Source organism: Nothoprocta perdicaria, unplaced genomic scaffold (genome assembly GCF_003342845.1).
Source record: "Nothoprocta perdicaria isolate Ctin4 unplaced genomic scaffold, notPer1 scaffold_104, whole genome shotgun sequence".
NCBI lineage: Eukaryota > Metazoa > Chordata > Aves > Tinamiformes > Tinamidae > Nothoprocta > Nothoprocta perdicaria.
The window spans coordinates 1,899,880-1,916,216 of NW_020454139.1; the positions used below are offsets into that span (position 1 = coordinate 1,899,880).

General features: G+C 41.8%; 1 protein-coding gene across 1 annotated transcript in view; it reads left to right on the forward strand.

Moving 5' to 3' along the window:
- ADAMTSL1 (ADAMTS like 1) overlaps positions 1 to 10,556 on the forward strand; it is a 388,396-nt gene extending 377,840 nt beyond the window's left edge. The window contains exons 26-30 of the mRNA XM_026044037.1: positions 463 to 643; positions 4,222 to 4,429; positions 7,553 to 7,662; positions 8,565 to 8,785; positions 10,318 to 10,556. Coding sequence (XP_025899822.1) covers positions 463 to 643; positions 4,222 to 4,429; positions 7,553 to 7,662; positions 8,565 to 8,785; positions 10,318 to 10,424 — 827 coding nt within the window. The 3' untranslated portion in view covers positions 10,425 to 10,556. The remainder of the gene's footprint in view (positions 1 to 462; positions 644 to 4,221; positions 4,430 to 7,552; positions 7,663 to 8,564; positions 8,786 to 10,317) is intronic.
- The last annotated feature ends 5,781 nt before the right edge of the window (positions 10,557 to 16,337 follow it).

A 16,337-nucleotide genomic window follows, 5' to 3' on the forward strand; every position in this document is an offset into this window, starting at 1 on the left:
TGTTTGAAAAGACAGTTACTTTCACTTAAGTGTTACTAGGCTTTTCCATTAGAGATAAGTGCAACACACATATCAACACAAGGCTGGYTTGGACTGTTCTATGTCCAACAGCTTCACACTCACAGTGGTGTGATAGACACATAGGCTACATGCATCACCCAATTAAATGTCTATAAATGCAGGGATTTGCAGCACCCTGCATCACTGTATATGCCTTAATGACTGTAATGACCRTATCAGGCCTTCTCTAATACTCTTTAGGCCCCAAGAATGGGGCTTATTATACCAAAGACAGTCAAAGGCCTATGTAAGCAATAATTTCATTCATTCTTTGTCCCCCACGTGATACGTTTTAGGCATAACCACTTCCCCTGCACTTGGGGCACTGAGTCCTGCTGTTGAGTGTCTTTGAGTGCTGGCTGTTGCTGTGTGTTCACATGGCTCTCCTTTGCTTCCTGGCAGAATACCAGTGGTCAGCRGACAAGCTGACGGCTTGTTCGGCGTCCTGCGGCCATAAAGGGGTGCAGCTGCCCCAGCTGAGGTGCCTGCTGGACGGGACCGAAGTCAACGCTTCACACTGCAAGGAGAGGCCCAAGCCAGTGCTCCAGCCCATCCCCTGTAACAGGAGAGACTGCCCTTCACGGTTTGTCCATACATTGAGATGCCTTACGTGCCTGTAAGGTGCCTTCAGTGTTTCTTGGTGCTGAACAGCATGCTGTCACAGCCTCTCTCATGTCATTTGGGGAAAAAATATGACTAAAAGACAGCTTATGGATGTTTAACCTAGAGAGATCAGAGTTTGTATTGAGATTTTTAGAATACATACATAGTACATCACAGAAAGTATGTCTACTTCTAAAACAATTAAGAGCACGGAGGAGCTGCCTAAGCAAAGTTCACAACTTAATAGTGTTTTTCAGTTCTTCCCAAATAGTATTAACAGCCAAGAATGCTTTTCAATCTTTATGATGAGCCAGGGAACTCAATTTTTGTCTCTATTTCAAAGTTCACTATGTGTTTAAACTGTGATTATCTTCACTGTGAGTTTAGATTACTTGGGGGAGTGACAGTACCTTCTGCTTGTTGCTCACTTCATAAAAGGAAAGATTCATCCTAGTTGGAGCTTTCATGTATTATTTTAAATAGAAAATGAGAAGTAAAAGAAATTGATACCCCTCTGCTTTATTAAATACTAGCAGACTTTCAGGCCCACATAGGGCAATTACTCACTACAGAGAAACCACCAACCTGATATCTGTGTTTTCTTGATGTAACTTTAATACAGTCCACAAACAGTAGAGATGATTGCAAAGTGAGCAGAGGAAATTCACCCTCAATTGTAATAATCTGGGCCATAGGGAACAAATCATCGTAGATGTGGACTCTGTTTAGGAACAGTAAGGCAGATGGCATACTACCATAGATCCTCTGTGAGTCACTCAAAAAGACATAATGGCTTAAACTAACACCATTTTCCTTTGAGCTCTGTGTTAAAAATGTTATGGTTCATTTTTAAGAGAACAAAAAGGTGTAATAAGTCAAAGTCAAGACAAAGTCAGACAAAAGACAAAGACAAAGTCAGCTAAATTTCAAATGAGAACTGAGAGCCAAAATCTTTTTGGCAGACCAGTGCATTTGAATATTGACTTCCAGCTTTGTTTCATGTTTAGTCAAAATACAGTACAAAAATATAGCACATCAATACTGCAAAGCACTTTCCACACCAACTGATACTACTCATTGAAAAGATGTAGATCAATAACTTGATTCAAAGCAAAACCTGTCCCCAGATTCTACTTGAACACCACAACTTTTCAGAGACAAGAGACAGCAACCTAGCAAGATATCATCTCCATGTATAGTCTCAAACACTTACTTGAGTTGAGCTTTCTCATATGCACATATCCCTGGATCCAGGGTGAAGGAGGTCAAACTGAGCTCAACCACCTCCTACAATTTGGTAGCTTGCTGTTTTCTAGGGATTGTATCATAATATCATGTATCCTGTCTTAAGTTAAATACACTTTCAGTTAAATACACTTGTATCAGGACAGCTTACAAGACTTCTAGTCTACACTAAAGTTCTTCCTTCCTTGTCTTCCTTCCTTCCTTCCTTCCTAGACACAATGCTTTCCTCCTTTGCACACTTTTATTGCAAAAGAGACTTTGACCTAAGTATCTCTGCAGGTACTCAATGTAGTTCTATACCACACCATGTCAAATATGCTCTAGTTCTGTGACTCCTCAGCTGAGATGTATTTAAGAGCTTTCCATATCCTATGTTTTTGCTACTTTGTCCCCCTGCAGTCTATTTCCTTTGTGCATACACTRTGGTTCAGTATGTAGGCATTTGCAAAATCATCAGGATCTCAGCAGAAATTTAATCCAACTTCTCTCAAGCAGAGCAAATCTGAAGTCGCATCCCTATATTAAAAAAAAATAGGATCTAATCTGGTGTGAGTAATGGTTCTAAGCAACCTGTTGAGAATAAAGAAGCCAGATTTACCACTTGGGATGTGTCTTGGGTATAAGGCAAGGTTTGGTTTAATAACCTTCAATAATATACCCTGTCTGTCTTTTCAAGCATATATTTTCTGAGTTGCCAGCTGAGTGAATGAAATATGAAACATGCTCATTAACACTAGTTTGACTTGGAGATGGCAGAATTTCCATGGGAATGATTTATGTCTTTTTATGCCTTTCCTGAACTGTAATGCAACCCACAATCCTCTCTCAGCTACTGAGAAACTGCTGAGGTGTATGCTTGGAAATAAAAGTTGATTGAAAGGCAGAGCAGAGCTGGACAACTAGTAGATAAATTTCATGAAAATTTCATGAAAAACATAGCAATATTTTTACTTTTCATGTCAGGAGTGTGTTTGTTGACATGCATGTTTCTATGATCGTGAGAGTTAATCATCTGCAGAACACTACTGAATGATTGTGGATACCTCTTCATGAGACTGGAGAATACCTATACTGTATTTTGTGAGGTAGTCATGACTGCAAGGACACGAGAGGCATTATTTTCATAAATCCCACAGAGCACTGAAACTTAATGGAGCAAACTGCTGGACCATAAATTTCTTCAGGAAACTACTAATCACTTGCCTTTCTCCCATTCCTACAAATACCTCTTACTTAGACTCAGCTGTATGAATGTTTCACCACTGTGTTGGAAAGGGCTTTCTCTCAGGAGCATATTGGCYTCTTCCCATGTGCAGACCTAAATTTTGCACTGTCAGGCCTCACTGCTGCTGACAGCCTGCGTGTATGAATACAGCCACAGATGGTGGCTCTCCAGGGTTTTGCTTCTTACACAGAGAAGCTTAGCAGCCAGCAATAACTGGTAGCATATTGTAGCAGGAGATCCTGKCTCTTTTCTTTATACAAGGGAAGAAGGCTAATGATCCTTAAACATACAAAATATGTTGTCACTCATTGTACAACTTGTTAGGAACTTAGGCTATCATTTTCTGTTGTTACAGCTTTTTAACTAGTTAGACTCTTTGTTGTTTTTTTATCAGCCCTAGCATTTATTGATGCAAGTGTCAACCTCAACTGTTGATTGAACCATCCAGCTCAAGAGGAAAGAAAAAAAAATGTCCTCTGTCTTGCACTAACTGCACCAACCCTGTCCCTGAGCAGCCCTTAGGCTGGATTATCACAGATTATAAAGAGATATCATAAAGGGCTAGGGAAAGCAGTAAGTTCTCAACAGCAAATTCAAAGTGGATTGTGGGCTACTCCAGTGTCTTTACAAGGAAAGGATTCTCCATGAAGGAGTAGACACAAGCTAGTCTTTGCTGGAGCTGTGAATGCAGCCTGTGGCTGTGGACTCTATGGCACAGTGCTGTATAAGCTGCCATGCCCTAGTATCAGAGCTAGAACTATTTACCAAACTTTAAAAAAATACAGAAATACAGAAATACAGAAATGAAATAATACAGAAATGCAAAAATAAAGTAAATTCTAGGCCCAAAGGACCTTGAAAGATATTCTTAAAAGAAAAACATTCTTTCCTCTCCTGAGGTCAATTTTAAGTTATTACTGTGGGAGGAAGAGGCCCTCACCATCCTCGAAGATTGCATCTAAAATGAACCAAGCCGTGGTTGGCTTTCTTCAGTCCAGTCTCTAAAGTTCTGTTGACACTGATGTTCCTGCAGTTGTTGCCTTTGAAATATGTTTCTGGTCACTGATTGCTTTGACTTTCTTCAATAGATGGATGGTAACATCATGGTCTTCTTGCACGCGGAGCTGTGGTGGAGGCATCCAGACTCGTCGAGTGACGTGTCAGCGACTGACGGCTAAAGGCAATTCTGTCCCAATGTCAAATGATGCTTGTGCCCAGGGATCCAAACATCCTGTGGATACTCAAAACTGCAACAGGCAGCCCTGTGTTGAGTGGGTGGCCTCCTCTTGGGGTCAGGTAAGGAGCAAGCAGGCAGTCCAATGACCCTTCTCCATCCCCAGGGAAGTGATGGAACAGATTATCCTGGATGATGTCTCCAAGCATATGTAGGACAAGAAGGTGCTCAGAAATAGTCAGCATGAATTCACCAAGGGGAAATCATGCTTGACTAACCTGTTAGCCTTCTACAATGGAATGACTGGCTGTAAAGATGAGGGCAAAGTGGTGGATATCATCTATCTGGATTTGAGCAAGCTTTGACACCATCCCTCACAGCATTCACCTGGGCAAGCTCTGGAGGTTTGGCATACATGAGTGGACGGTGAGGTGGATTGAGAACTGGCTGCAGGGCAGAGCTCAGAGGGTTGTGATCAGCAGTGCAGAGTCCAGCTGGAGGCCTGTAGTTAGCGGTGTCCCCCAGGGGTCGGTCCTCGGTCCAGTCCTGTTCATTTATTCATCAACAACCTGGATAAAGGGACGGAGTTGCCCCCTCAGCAAGTTTGCTCATGATACCAAACTGGGAGGAGTAGCTGATAGCCCTGAGGGCTGTGCTGCCTTCCAGAGGGACCTGGACAGACTGGAGGACTGGGCGGTGAGAAACCTCATGAAGTTCAACAAGGACAAGTGCAGGGTCCTGCACTTGGGGAGGAATAACCCCAGATACCAGGACAGGCTGGGGACTGACCTTCTGGAGAGCAGCTCTGCAGGGAGGGACCTGCATATCATGGTGGACAACAAATTGACCATTAGGCATCAGTRCACTGGTGGTCAAGAATGTCAGGGAGATCCTGGGGTGCATTAAGAAGAGCCTCTCCAGCAGGTCGAGGCAGGGGATCGTCCCCCTATACACAGCCCTGGTGAGGCCACATCTGGAGACTGTGTCCAGTTCTGGGCTCCCCAGTAGAAGAGGGATGTGGAGCTGCTGGAGAGAGTCCAGCGCAGGGCTACGAGGATGATCAGGGGCCTGGAACATCTGCCCTGTGAGCAAAGGCTGAGGGAGCTGGGCCTGTTCAGCCTGGAGAAGAGGAGGCTGAGGGGGGACCTGATCAGCGTGTATAAATACCTCAAGGGAGGCAGTGAGGAGGAGGGGCCGGCCTCTTTTCAGTGGTGGCCACTGATGGGACTAGAGGAAACGGCCACAAACAAAGGCACCAAAAGTTCCATAGGAACTTAAGGAAAAAAATCCTAACAGTGAGGGTGACAGAGCCCTGGCACAGGCTGCCCAGGGAGGTTGTGGAGTCTCCTTCTCTGGAGATCTTCCAAATCCACCTGGATGCCGCCCTGTGCCCCGTGCTCTGGGTGTCCCTGCTGGAGCAGCGGGTTRGACTAGATGATCTCCAGAGGTCGCTTCCAACCTTAAGCATTCTATGATTCTACAAGAACTTTGTAGTGTGGGATGGGAGATGCGAGGTGTAATTTTGCTCCTTGGCATATTTACTTTGTAGTGTACAGGCTTTTGAAGAGGCACTTTGTTTCCTCATCTCTGTCAGCATCGTATTTGRTGTACTAATGATCGTTGAGTACTGAGGTTCTTATGTATTCCTTAGAAAAGGAAGAGGGTCCTGTATAAACAGGACCTACTTTACAGACCAGAATATTGTCCTCACTGGAAAGATTTATTCTTTCAGCTTCTCATTACATTAAAAAGTGACGTGCATGGGAAACATTCTTCTCTAAGTCAACTATTCCTATTACCACCTGGTTAGTGTGTTTCAGTTGTGTGGTTGTGATAGTACGGCAGCAATACAGTTTTACAAAGTTTCTGATGTTGTCTGAAAACCTCATAAAGTAGAAACTTTCTTGGTTAGTTATATGACAAAATGCAGAATAGAAAGCTGAAAGCCAACTGGTGTTGGAAACAACATCATTAAACTCCTGCCTGTGTATTTTGGAAATTTCTCTTTTAAGGATAGATAGGGTTGTCTTTTTACTCTTATGTGTAAAGCATAGAACATTTCTTTGAATGAAAAAAGCACATTGCCCTATTTTTACTCACTTTGGAGTTCCAGGTAAGGACTGGTTATCCTCTCAAAATGCCTTACCCCTGCTTTGTAGTTCTTTGCAGGCTTTATAGTTCCCAATGACAGCAATGCCTGGCTAAGATGATCAAAGTAGTCTAAATCTATTTGTTGTACCTGACATTTGTGAGTTACAATAATAGAATATTTCTTCTACCTGTTTTTTAAAAAATCAAGTTCCATGTGAGTCTCTGCAGCTCAGCCTCCAAGTCACAAGACGATTATTAAATTAGAGTTAGGAACAGATTGCTGGCAGGGTATCAATGACATGCTAAGGAGTGACATAGGATTCACTGAGGTCTATATTGCACAAGTTTAGTGCTTAACTTTCCCAGAGAACAAATAAATAAACACATGATCTCCTCTCCACCCTTCATAGTTAATCCCTTTCCTTTCCCTTCTTTTCCATATACCTAACGCCAGTTTTCCACAGGTGTTTGATTAAAAAGAAAAACACACACAGACACAGAGTCACATTCTCTCTACCTTCTGTTTATTATTACTTTATCTAAGGAGAGGAGCAGAAAGTTTAACAACAAGCATGTAGCTGACACACTTTCATATGTTAGGATAACTTCAATATTGGAATAAGATTGCAGATCTATTATGTTTGTTATGCTTGCTGCTTTCATTTTTTGTCCTGCAATTTTTAAAATTATTAAATTGAGGATAATATTGGGTATTGGTTAAATATGTTCTTGGTTATTAACTGTTTCTCAGGAATGGTGATAGTGCAAGGTGCAATATGCATAGTAAAAGGAAGTTACTGAGATTTCCTGTATGGACTTGGGGTCTTGGTTAATGACGTGGGAGGATTTTATGTTTTGCTTTAGCAGAYGTATTTAAGATTGAGCTATTGAAGAGGAGAAGGGACTGAATCTAAAGAGCTGTTACAGAATCTAAAGAGCTATTACAGAAATGTAATTTTGATACTAATGGGGAAAGGCCAGGTAGGACACAGGATGGTTGTGTACAACCCCCAAAGCCTGCAGAGCTGCAGGAAGGACCTGAAAACTTCATGATCATTGCACAGCAGTGTGCTTTCCGCCTCATCAGCTACCTTAAAAAAAGGGAATATGTCTTTCCTTCTTTCCTCTTAAGTACTTTTCATCTGTGTTCAYAGTGTAATGGGCCTTGCATTGGACCTCGACTGGCTGTACAACACAGGCAGATATTTTGCCAGACCAAAGATGGGACTTTGGTGTCTTCTGATCAGTGCAGTGCCTTGTCAAGGTAGGATATAAATCCCTTATGACTGAAAACCTCCATACTTTGCAGATATTTTGAATGGACAGAGCTACTTGATATCTTTGGGTTTTTTTCTGTGTAACAGAGAAGGCATGCTGTACCCGGGCTGGTTTCATTGTATAAATCTCACCAAATGTAGGCCCAGATTTTCAGTATACATTCGTACAAGTGGTAGAATAGAAATGGATGGACTGACAATTAGAAATTCTTCTAGTGATGTCAAACACCATCTTAAAAGGCTACCATCTCACTTAAATATGGGCTGCAGTTATAACTGCAATGCGTAACATACTCCTCCTGCAAATAAATCCCATTGTTAATGTTATTAAAGATACGGTTACTTTATATGAGACATTTATATCCTAATCATGACTAGAAATTAATATGATAGGCTTTTTTCATTATATTCAGCCATATTTTTTCATTATCTTTGTGGTATTTAAGTAGGAACCAACTGTGCCTTSTGTGTCTTCTCTGAGACTGTTGAAAAGGAGGTTTTCTGGCTGTTGGCTCTTCTTCCCCTGTTTGTCAAGCCATTAAGAAGTAACAGAGTTGTGCTGGGTTTGCTGGCCTGCTTCACACATACATCTTCAGTGAACCTTTGTGCAGCATACGATAGCTAAGCACTTGTTTGGGCCACCTCCTCAAGTGTTTCAAGTGGTGATGTTACTCCACTAGGTCTTTACTACTTTACACCAGTGGAGAGTCTGGTGCTCAAGTTCAGTAACAGAACTGACATTTCCTCAGCTTGGGGCCAGTGAGGATGTGGCCCAAGTGCTGCTCCCTTTGGCTATGCAAGGCTTGCAGTGCCTGGTGTTTGCGTGTTGCCTGGACCAGGTTGCCTTTGCCTGCGTGATCCTGATCCCCTCTTCCCTCTCTTCCTGCAGGCCCCTAAGCACACAGAACTGCTGGACCGAGGTGTGCGGCGTGCACTGGCGGGTCAGCCTGTGGACGGTGTGCACGGCGACGTGCGGCAGCTACGGCTTCCAGTCACGGCGYGTGGAGTGTGTGCACATCCACACCAACCAGCCCGTGCTGGAGCACTACTGCTCCTGGAGACCCCGGCCTGCCAACTGGCAGCGCTGCAACGTCACGCCCTGCGAGAGCAGTACGTGCCCGGGAGGAGGGTTGGGAGGGAGCAGARTGCCTTGGGGAGATGCTGTGCTCACCCTTCTGGGGCCTGATGATGTGCAGAGCCCATGTCCCAAGCGCAGCGTTCCTGCAGCCAGCGGCACCCGCTGCTGCTTGGTGACACTGGCATTTTCTGAGACCCGGAGCTGCAGCTGCAACATCCTGTTGCATCCTGCAACAGGATGAAGAACAGCTGGTGCAGTCTTAACTTTCTATCAGTGACACTCACAGAAACTAAAGCATGAGTCATCAACTCTCTGTTGGCTGAAGATGAAATCAGATAAGTCTAAACCCAATTAGCAAATCAGTGCCTTGAATTCCTGGAGTGGAGGTTGCTCTCAGTTGCTAAATAGTTAATTGGGCCAGCAATTAATAGTAGACTAGAAATAGGGCAGAACAGATGAACCTTGTGTGTGCCAAGCACTGGCACATCAGCTTCTGCCTAGGGAACATCAGGCAGCACAAGTGTCAACCACCATCTCTTCATCTGCTGTAGCTCCCATTTTAAAGGACAAGTCCTACCCTCTAGTGTGCAAAGCAGCTCCAGTGCAGTCTTCACATGGGCTGGGATCTAGTTGGAACCTGTCTGCACTTGGCCACAGTTCTCTGATGGTCCCACTCTCTAGAGCAGAATGAGGACTCAGTAGGTCCACTGAGCGAAGACTGAGGTCCCTTAAGGAAAATGGAAGGAACCGAGGATGTTTAAATGCACCAAACAAGATCTTCTTGCTGCTTCCTGCTACATAAAAGGGTCCTACATCTAGTGAAGAGAACAGTTGACATGGATAGTAGGGGAAAGAGTTGTACAACTACTCTGGGGTGAAGATGGGGGAGAAAAAAACTCTCATGCCTTAGTATGAAAAGTGCAATTGTCTGAGAGTACAACACATGTGAGGACTTGCAGACTTGCTAAACAGTTTTCCAGACAGGATTTCAACAGTAGGAGGGGGTTGTGGACTCAGAAGTTGTCTGAATAGTACCAGGGACCTAAAAGCCTAAAGAATCTCAGATGTACCTTGAACTATTTTAACATCTTCACCCATACATCTGTAGCATACTTGTGAAAAGCCCAACACAAAATCTGGTCAGATGGGATGGCATTCCCATGCATCATCTYTGTGAAAATGCACAAGCCGTGACAAAGTGCATTTGATCCACTCTTTTAAATAAGTTTCCAGTTTTATTTACTCTTCATCTTCAATTTAAAAACATCAAGGAAGAGGATGAAACTCTTTGCAGCAAAGTGGCTGCTTCCCCCAAATGAGGGTAGGTGACAAGCTGCAAGGAGAGCTGAAGCGCAGTGGGAGCCTCGTGCTCTGGAAGCAAAGGCTGGTCACGCTGTTCTCCAGGCTCTCCACCTGGTATTTGCARTGGCCAGGCTCATGGGGACACCCCGTGACACCAAGTTATCTTGGTTTCCTCCTGAACGTGTCGCAAAGTGTTCTGAGGTAGGAAATCTTTCATTCACTGCTTCACTCCCGTTTCTTCTTTTTGTTTCCCTCTTATCAGTGGAGTGCAGAGACACCACGAGATACTGTGAGAAAGTGAAGCAGCTTAAGCTCTGCCAGCTCACCCAGTTCAAGTCACGTTGCTGTGGGACTTGTGGAAAAGCTTGAAGATGAAAGAAATGGAAATGGGGGAAGAAGGGGATCAAAGCCTTTGCTTCACTGTGGCAAGGACTTTTATAAGAAAATACAAAGGGGATGGAATTCTTTTTTTTTTTTTTCATTTTATTTATTTATTTCCCTAAAAAAAAGAAAGAAAAACATTTTACAAAGTCATTGTTATAAAGGGACTTGACAAGTTTCCCATCTATAAATCTGGGAGACAGAATGTAGCAAAATACAGTCATGGTTGTAGATCAGGAAGAGTAGATGAGTCCCGTGTCGCCAGCAGGATGGGTCTGAGAAGACTGGAGMTGTCTCTGAAACCATGTTCATGCCTGGAGAGGGATGGCGAAGCAGCCCTGAGTCACAAGCCAGCATCACACCAGACTACTGCAACGTGAATCAAAGAATCAAACAGCTTGACAGATCTTGGAGTATTGGAGGAAAAAAGACTGAAGTAAACGTTCAGCTGTGCAGTTTGCAAATACTTCATTTATCATAGTGTTTGGGGATATAAGCATATGATTTTGCTTTATAAATCTACTTGTTGCATCTACTTTTGGATTCCTCTCTCTTTCCCTCTCATCCTGGCCTTTGTATGGTTTCAATGGGAGACCCTGTAAGTAATTTTGAGGACCTGGCATCTTGTGTCTGAGGAAGTTGAACACTGCTGTGTAATGCAAATGGATTTAAAATTGATGTGAGAAAGTTCATTGAGGGTTGGGTGGGGGAGGATGTAAGAGTTGGGAAGGAGCAGCCTCCAGCATAAAAGAGAGTTTTAAAGAAAGAAAAAAAAAAAAAAGTTTTGTTCAGGAGAAAAGAAAGGATTATTTGCTATTGGCAGGCTGTAATGCAAACCTGCAAATACTGTCCTGCACAGAGCACGAGCAGGAAAATAGTAAATGTTTGTGGTATTTTGTGGTAGGAGAAGCTGCTAAGCACAGTGCATCTGACTACCACTCTTGGAGTGGAGAGCGGTACTGCTTGCCAGGGCTTGGGGCTTTCAGACCTGGGGCACAGCAAGGAATTTAGGGAACTGTTCTTTCCTGTCCTGCTAATTGGAGTTTTTCTCTCATGACAGCCAAGCCTTTCAGTTAAGCAGTGGAAAAGAGACAGTTTATGTTTTGCTTGGGTTATCCCTACTAGGTGGAATGAGAATGGATCCCAAAGGACTGATGCCAGTGGATTTTAAGAAAATCACTGTTCTCTGCCTGTCTCCCTCAACAAAATATCCTGCAGAGGTGATCCAAGAAGTGGGACTGTCACATCACTCCCACTGTATCATTTTTCATGCTGAGTGTGAGTCTTCATCCCAGATAATCTGTGTTCCTCAGACAGTTTCACCCTTTTAGTTCCTGGGCTCTCCCTTCTTAGGGAAAGCCATCCTATTTCAGAATAGGATCTTAAAATTTAAAAAGATTTGAAAGACTGGGGCTTGAGCATCATGAAGATTTAAATGAGAGCTCTCTGGATATGGGTTTTGGTCTCAAAACCATCTCCAAATTAAAGGCTTGGCTGTGCCTTTCCTGTCACTCCCAGTAGGGCTGATCCCTTGTGGTGTGCGAGTAAAACAATGTTAGGGCATTGCTGTGTTACAGCTTCCACGAGGTTGATTTCTCAGCAGACCTGAAAGTCCTCTTTTGATGTCAGTGTCAGGTTAATGACATTAAACTGCTCTTAATTTGGCTACTCGAAAACACATCTGGCAGTGAACACTTGCTACAAATGGGTCTTCAAGAAATAGTGTTGCTAAGCACCAGTGTAACTTTTTATTTAAAAAAAAAGAATGTCTTTCTATGTATGTGAAGTATATCTTTTGTGTATATTTATTAGGATTTCTTGTATAAAAAGTGCAATATTAATAAGTGTACATTATGCTGTCCAGATAAAACTATTTGGGGAGTGGGTTAATCTCCCCAGAGTTTTGTTCATCTAAAATCAATGGTAATAGTGTATTTCTCTTATTTCTAATAGCACTTGCATTTAACTGGGGATATGTTTCACTGTGTACAGACTGCTTTGTAAACTATAACATGAGGGGGGAGGGAGGGAAAGAAGGTGTTTTTAATTTGTGAAATGATAGTTATGCATGGAATGAAGGACAAATTTGTTAATAATAATGTGGTGGATGTCTCCAGTACAGTAGTTAACAAAAAGGAGTATGGGGAAGTACTTACATTTGTTTAATAGGAAGACATAATCAGATGATCACATGTTGAATTATTAGCAGTTTAACTGTGCCTAGGATGAACCTGAAGGACCAGATCTAGAGGGGCCACTGTAGCCCTTGCAGAGTATGAATGTAATTTCATGTGTTTGCCCTGTGATTTGTGACTTGGCAGTATCTCACAAAGGTAAGAATTACTGACTATTAAACAGAAGGAGGCTTTCCTTAACTAAAAAATACAAACCAAAAACTGTATTTTTATAGTTTTTTGTATAGATAATGCAGCTTATTTATTTAACTACTGCAGTCTGATGTGTTCTTTGTTAATCTTAGAAACAAAAGCCAACTGAAATAGTAAAGTTTGTGCTTTATTCCGTATTACATTAGCTGCAGACGTCTGTTACATAAAATGCCCAAGGTGCTCACAGTTTGTTTTTTAAAAGTCTCCAGACATTGAGATTCCGCACCCTGACTTGGAGATCTGTTTTAATGCTTCATTAGCTTTTCTTTATCATTATTATTATTATTATCTAGGCTAAATTGCTCATGTAGAAGTGTAAAGCAATCCCTGCTGGACCTAGCACCATAGGCTTAGTAAAAGTATATACCTTTTTTTCCATCTAGAGACCTACTGTGACTCTGCGCAGTCTCCTCTGTAAGGAAGCAGTCCCTGTTACTTCAGTGGGGTTTTTTTGGAAGGTCTCCACTGCCTTCCTTAAAGGAGTTTGCAACCTTTGAAGGATCAGGTATGTTCTTGGAGGAAATCATAGACATGATCAGAGTTAGAGTCAAAGCATGAATCAGGTAAATGCATTTACTCTTAACAAAGACTAAATCGACTTTTGAAAAATCAGCTGGTTCTGCTCTAGCCCTTTTCAGATAAACGGTATGTCACTTTTAAAAGTAGACAGTGTTTTTCTTGCCTAGTGTGATGTTTCTACCTGTACTTCCTAACCACTGATATAGCAGTTGAAGAACACCTTGCAGACACAAGCACACACAGAGGAATGCCGGCAAAACAGAAGCCCCAAACCTGGCCAACTGCTGTACCCAAATAGTGGGAATTCTGTTATTCTTTTTGAGTAATGCAAGTAGGAAAGCTGACATTGCTATAAACAACAGATCAACCTAGGTTTCCAAGAGAATAACTATTCTCTCTTTATGCATATGGCTGTAGTTATCACTCAAGGCAAAGAGCCTTAAAAAGACATCAAAGCAAATTTCTAGTTCTGTTTTCCCTACTAATTTTCTTTAASGAAGAAAAGTGCTTCTAAACAGTTGCATAACAATCCCAGAAACACAGGGCTGAAAGGTTCCCAACAGGACATTCAATCCAGCCCTGTGCTATGTGGCAAGGTAAGCACAGTTAAGCTATTCCAGACATTTATGTTTACTCTGCTCCTAAAAACAGAGCTATAGCTCTTCCATAGAAGCTATAAGCAGAGTTTTCCAAGGTAACCTTTAGCTGGAATTTTCTTCCTACACTATGACCTAAATCATATGGACTATAATGTAAGCTTTAAAAAAAAAAAAAGTTTTCTTTTTTGTAGGTAGACAGCAAACACATGTTCATTCTTCTTCTGCCTTTTGTGTGTTATAAGACCTCTTCTCTTTCCCTCTCCCTGTCCAGTCTTTAGTCTTCTGTTTTGTCATCTGTATCAACTCATCCCTTTGGCTTTTCTCATACATCTTCCCTTCTGAGTCTTCCCTTCTTTCTGTGATTTGGCTGCATTCCCTCTGTTTTGGTCGCACAAACTCCAACTCCAAAAGAAGCACCAAGAACACAAAAAATAACCTTAGATGTTTTTCAGCCACCTCTCAGAACAACCTTTCTGCTTGCACTGGCCTCTCATTTTGACATAGCCACTTCATGCATTTCTAGCACAGTTGCTAATCAGCTGTACCCCMTTCTTGCACTGCATGTCTGATTTTTCTTTCTGGTCTGATGTTTCTACTTGTTTTTACAATGTATTGGGCCTCTTTCCCAGTCTATAGGCATTATCAATACATGAATCCTGGCTTTGCCTTTAGCCACAGAGCTCTTGAGTGTTTTCTTTATTTCAGCTTCTAAGCAAGTTCTGTAAGTGGTAAAGGTAATACTGAAAAAGTCAGGCCTTGACGGCATTCCCATTTTAAAAAGTCCCTTTTTCATGTCTTTTTAGCAACAGGTTTCCCTGCCCCTGCAGTTGTAACATTATTAGTGAAGAATAATCTAGTGAATAAAGATGTGCTCTATGAAGATATACCTCACCATATCAATATTATTACTAAAGATGTTTCTATGGATCTTCTTTGCAAGTTATCCTATCAAAAAAAAAGAAAAAAACCTTTTGTGCCCAAAAACTATTTCAAAATACATATGCTTATTCTGTGCATCAGCATAGGTTGATTGACACCTCTCTGAAAACAGGAGAAGCAGGTGCTAACTCTTCCTGGATTTCTGGGATCACAGAAGTCCGCTTAAGCTCCTAGTGCTAGCTCTCGGTGAGTCACAGATTATTCTTACCTGGGATTTCAAAGAGTTCTAGTTCATTCAGAGTTACGAATATTAAATTTCCTCACAGACTGGCATTATGTATAGATGGGTAGCTCCTATTTACTAATGCTTTATACAGCTCTGAATGTCATCTGCAGACAACAACTTGGGAATCACAGATTTAATCTTTTTCTTCATCCTCCTTTTTGGACGTATATGTGTGTTTAACAGTAATATTAAYTATTAACTGCCAAATAGAGCTTTTATTGGTAGAAATTTTTTTAAAAAAGTTAAATACTTCTATTTGCAAAAACAAGGCAGGCAGGAACAGTCAGCTGTCTTTTTCCTATTGCTCTGACACATTTTTCACTCTAGAATGACAGTGTTTTATTGTCATTTTCACCTACACACCTCCTCAGTATCTCCAAGCAAATTGTTGCAGCTGATCGGAATCAAATTCAAGAGTTTTATGTAGTCATTTCAATTTTGAAATAAAATTCCTACTAATGCATTTCAATACATAACCCATAAGATTACCCATAACCCATAAGTTTTAAGCATTGGATGGAAAAAGCCAAGTTCTCCAAATCTTGTCCTTACTGTGGTAATTACTTTTGTCCTCCCTTGACTTTTCAGAGAGATATGGCCAATTAATCTGCAGTCATTTAACAATTTAGGGAAATAGTACTTAGAGCCATTGACAAAACAGTGCATTTTATTTTCCATCTGTCATTCTGAAAAGCAAATGGGGGCCAAGCATGAGTGCCTTTGAATTAAACTTGTACTTTGAATCATGCTTTTATAACAAGAGTATTGTGCCCAAACAAACAAGGTTAGCACAACATGAAATGGCTTCTCATTATTTAAAAAAAAAAAATGAAACAAAAAAAAATCAGCAGATCCTAAATACTGTTTTTAGATCCTGAAGGTGAAGCCTCTACCCTGTCACTGAAGTGCAACATAGATGACATCATAAATTAATGAGGGAAAGTGTGGAAGTTGAAATATTTGTTGCCAAAGCCATCACATATAACCACAAAAGCAATCAGAGAATGGGTTACTCATAAGACTCTGATGCACTGACAAAACATTACTGCGGCAGCCTCTCCTCAAGGAGAAACTCCATCCGATCCTGTCCCTTCCACACCTGCTGTAAAGCAAGTATCTCTGGCAGCCAATGCCACTCCACATGAAGCTGCAGGTCAGCAAAGCTGCTCTTGCACAAGCACAACACTTAACATGCAAAAAGCAACTGCGATACCACAAAATGCTGGCCTGG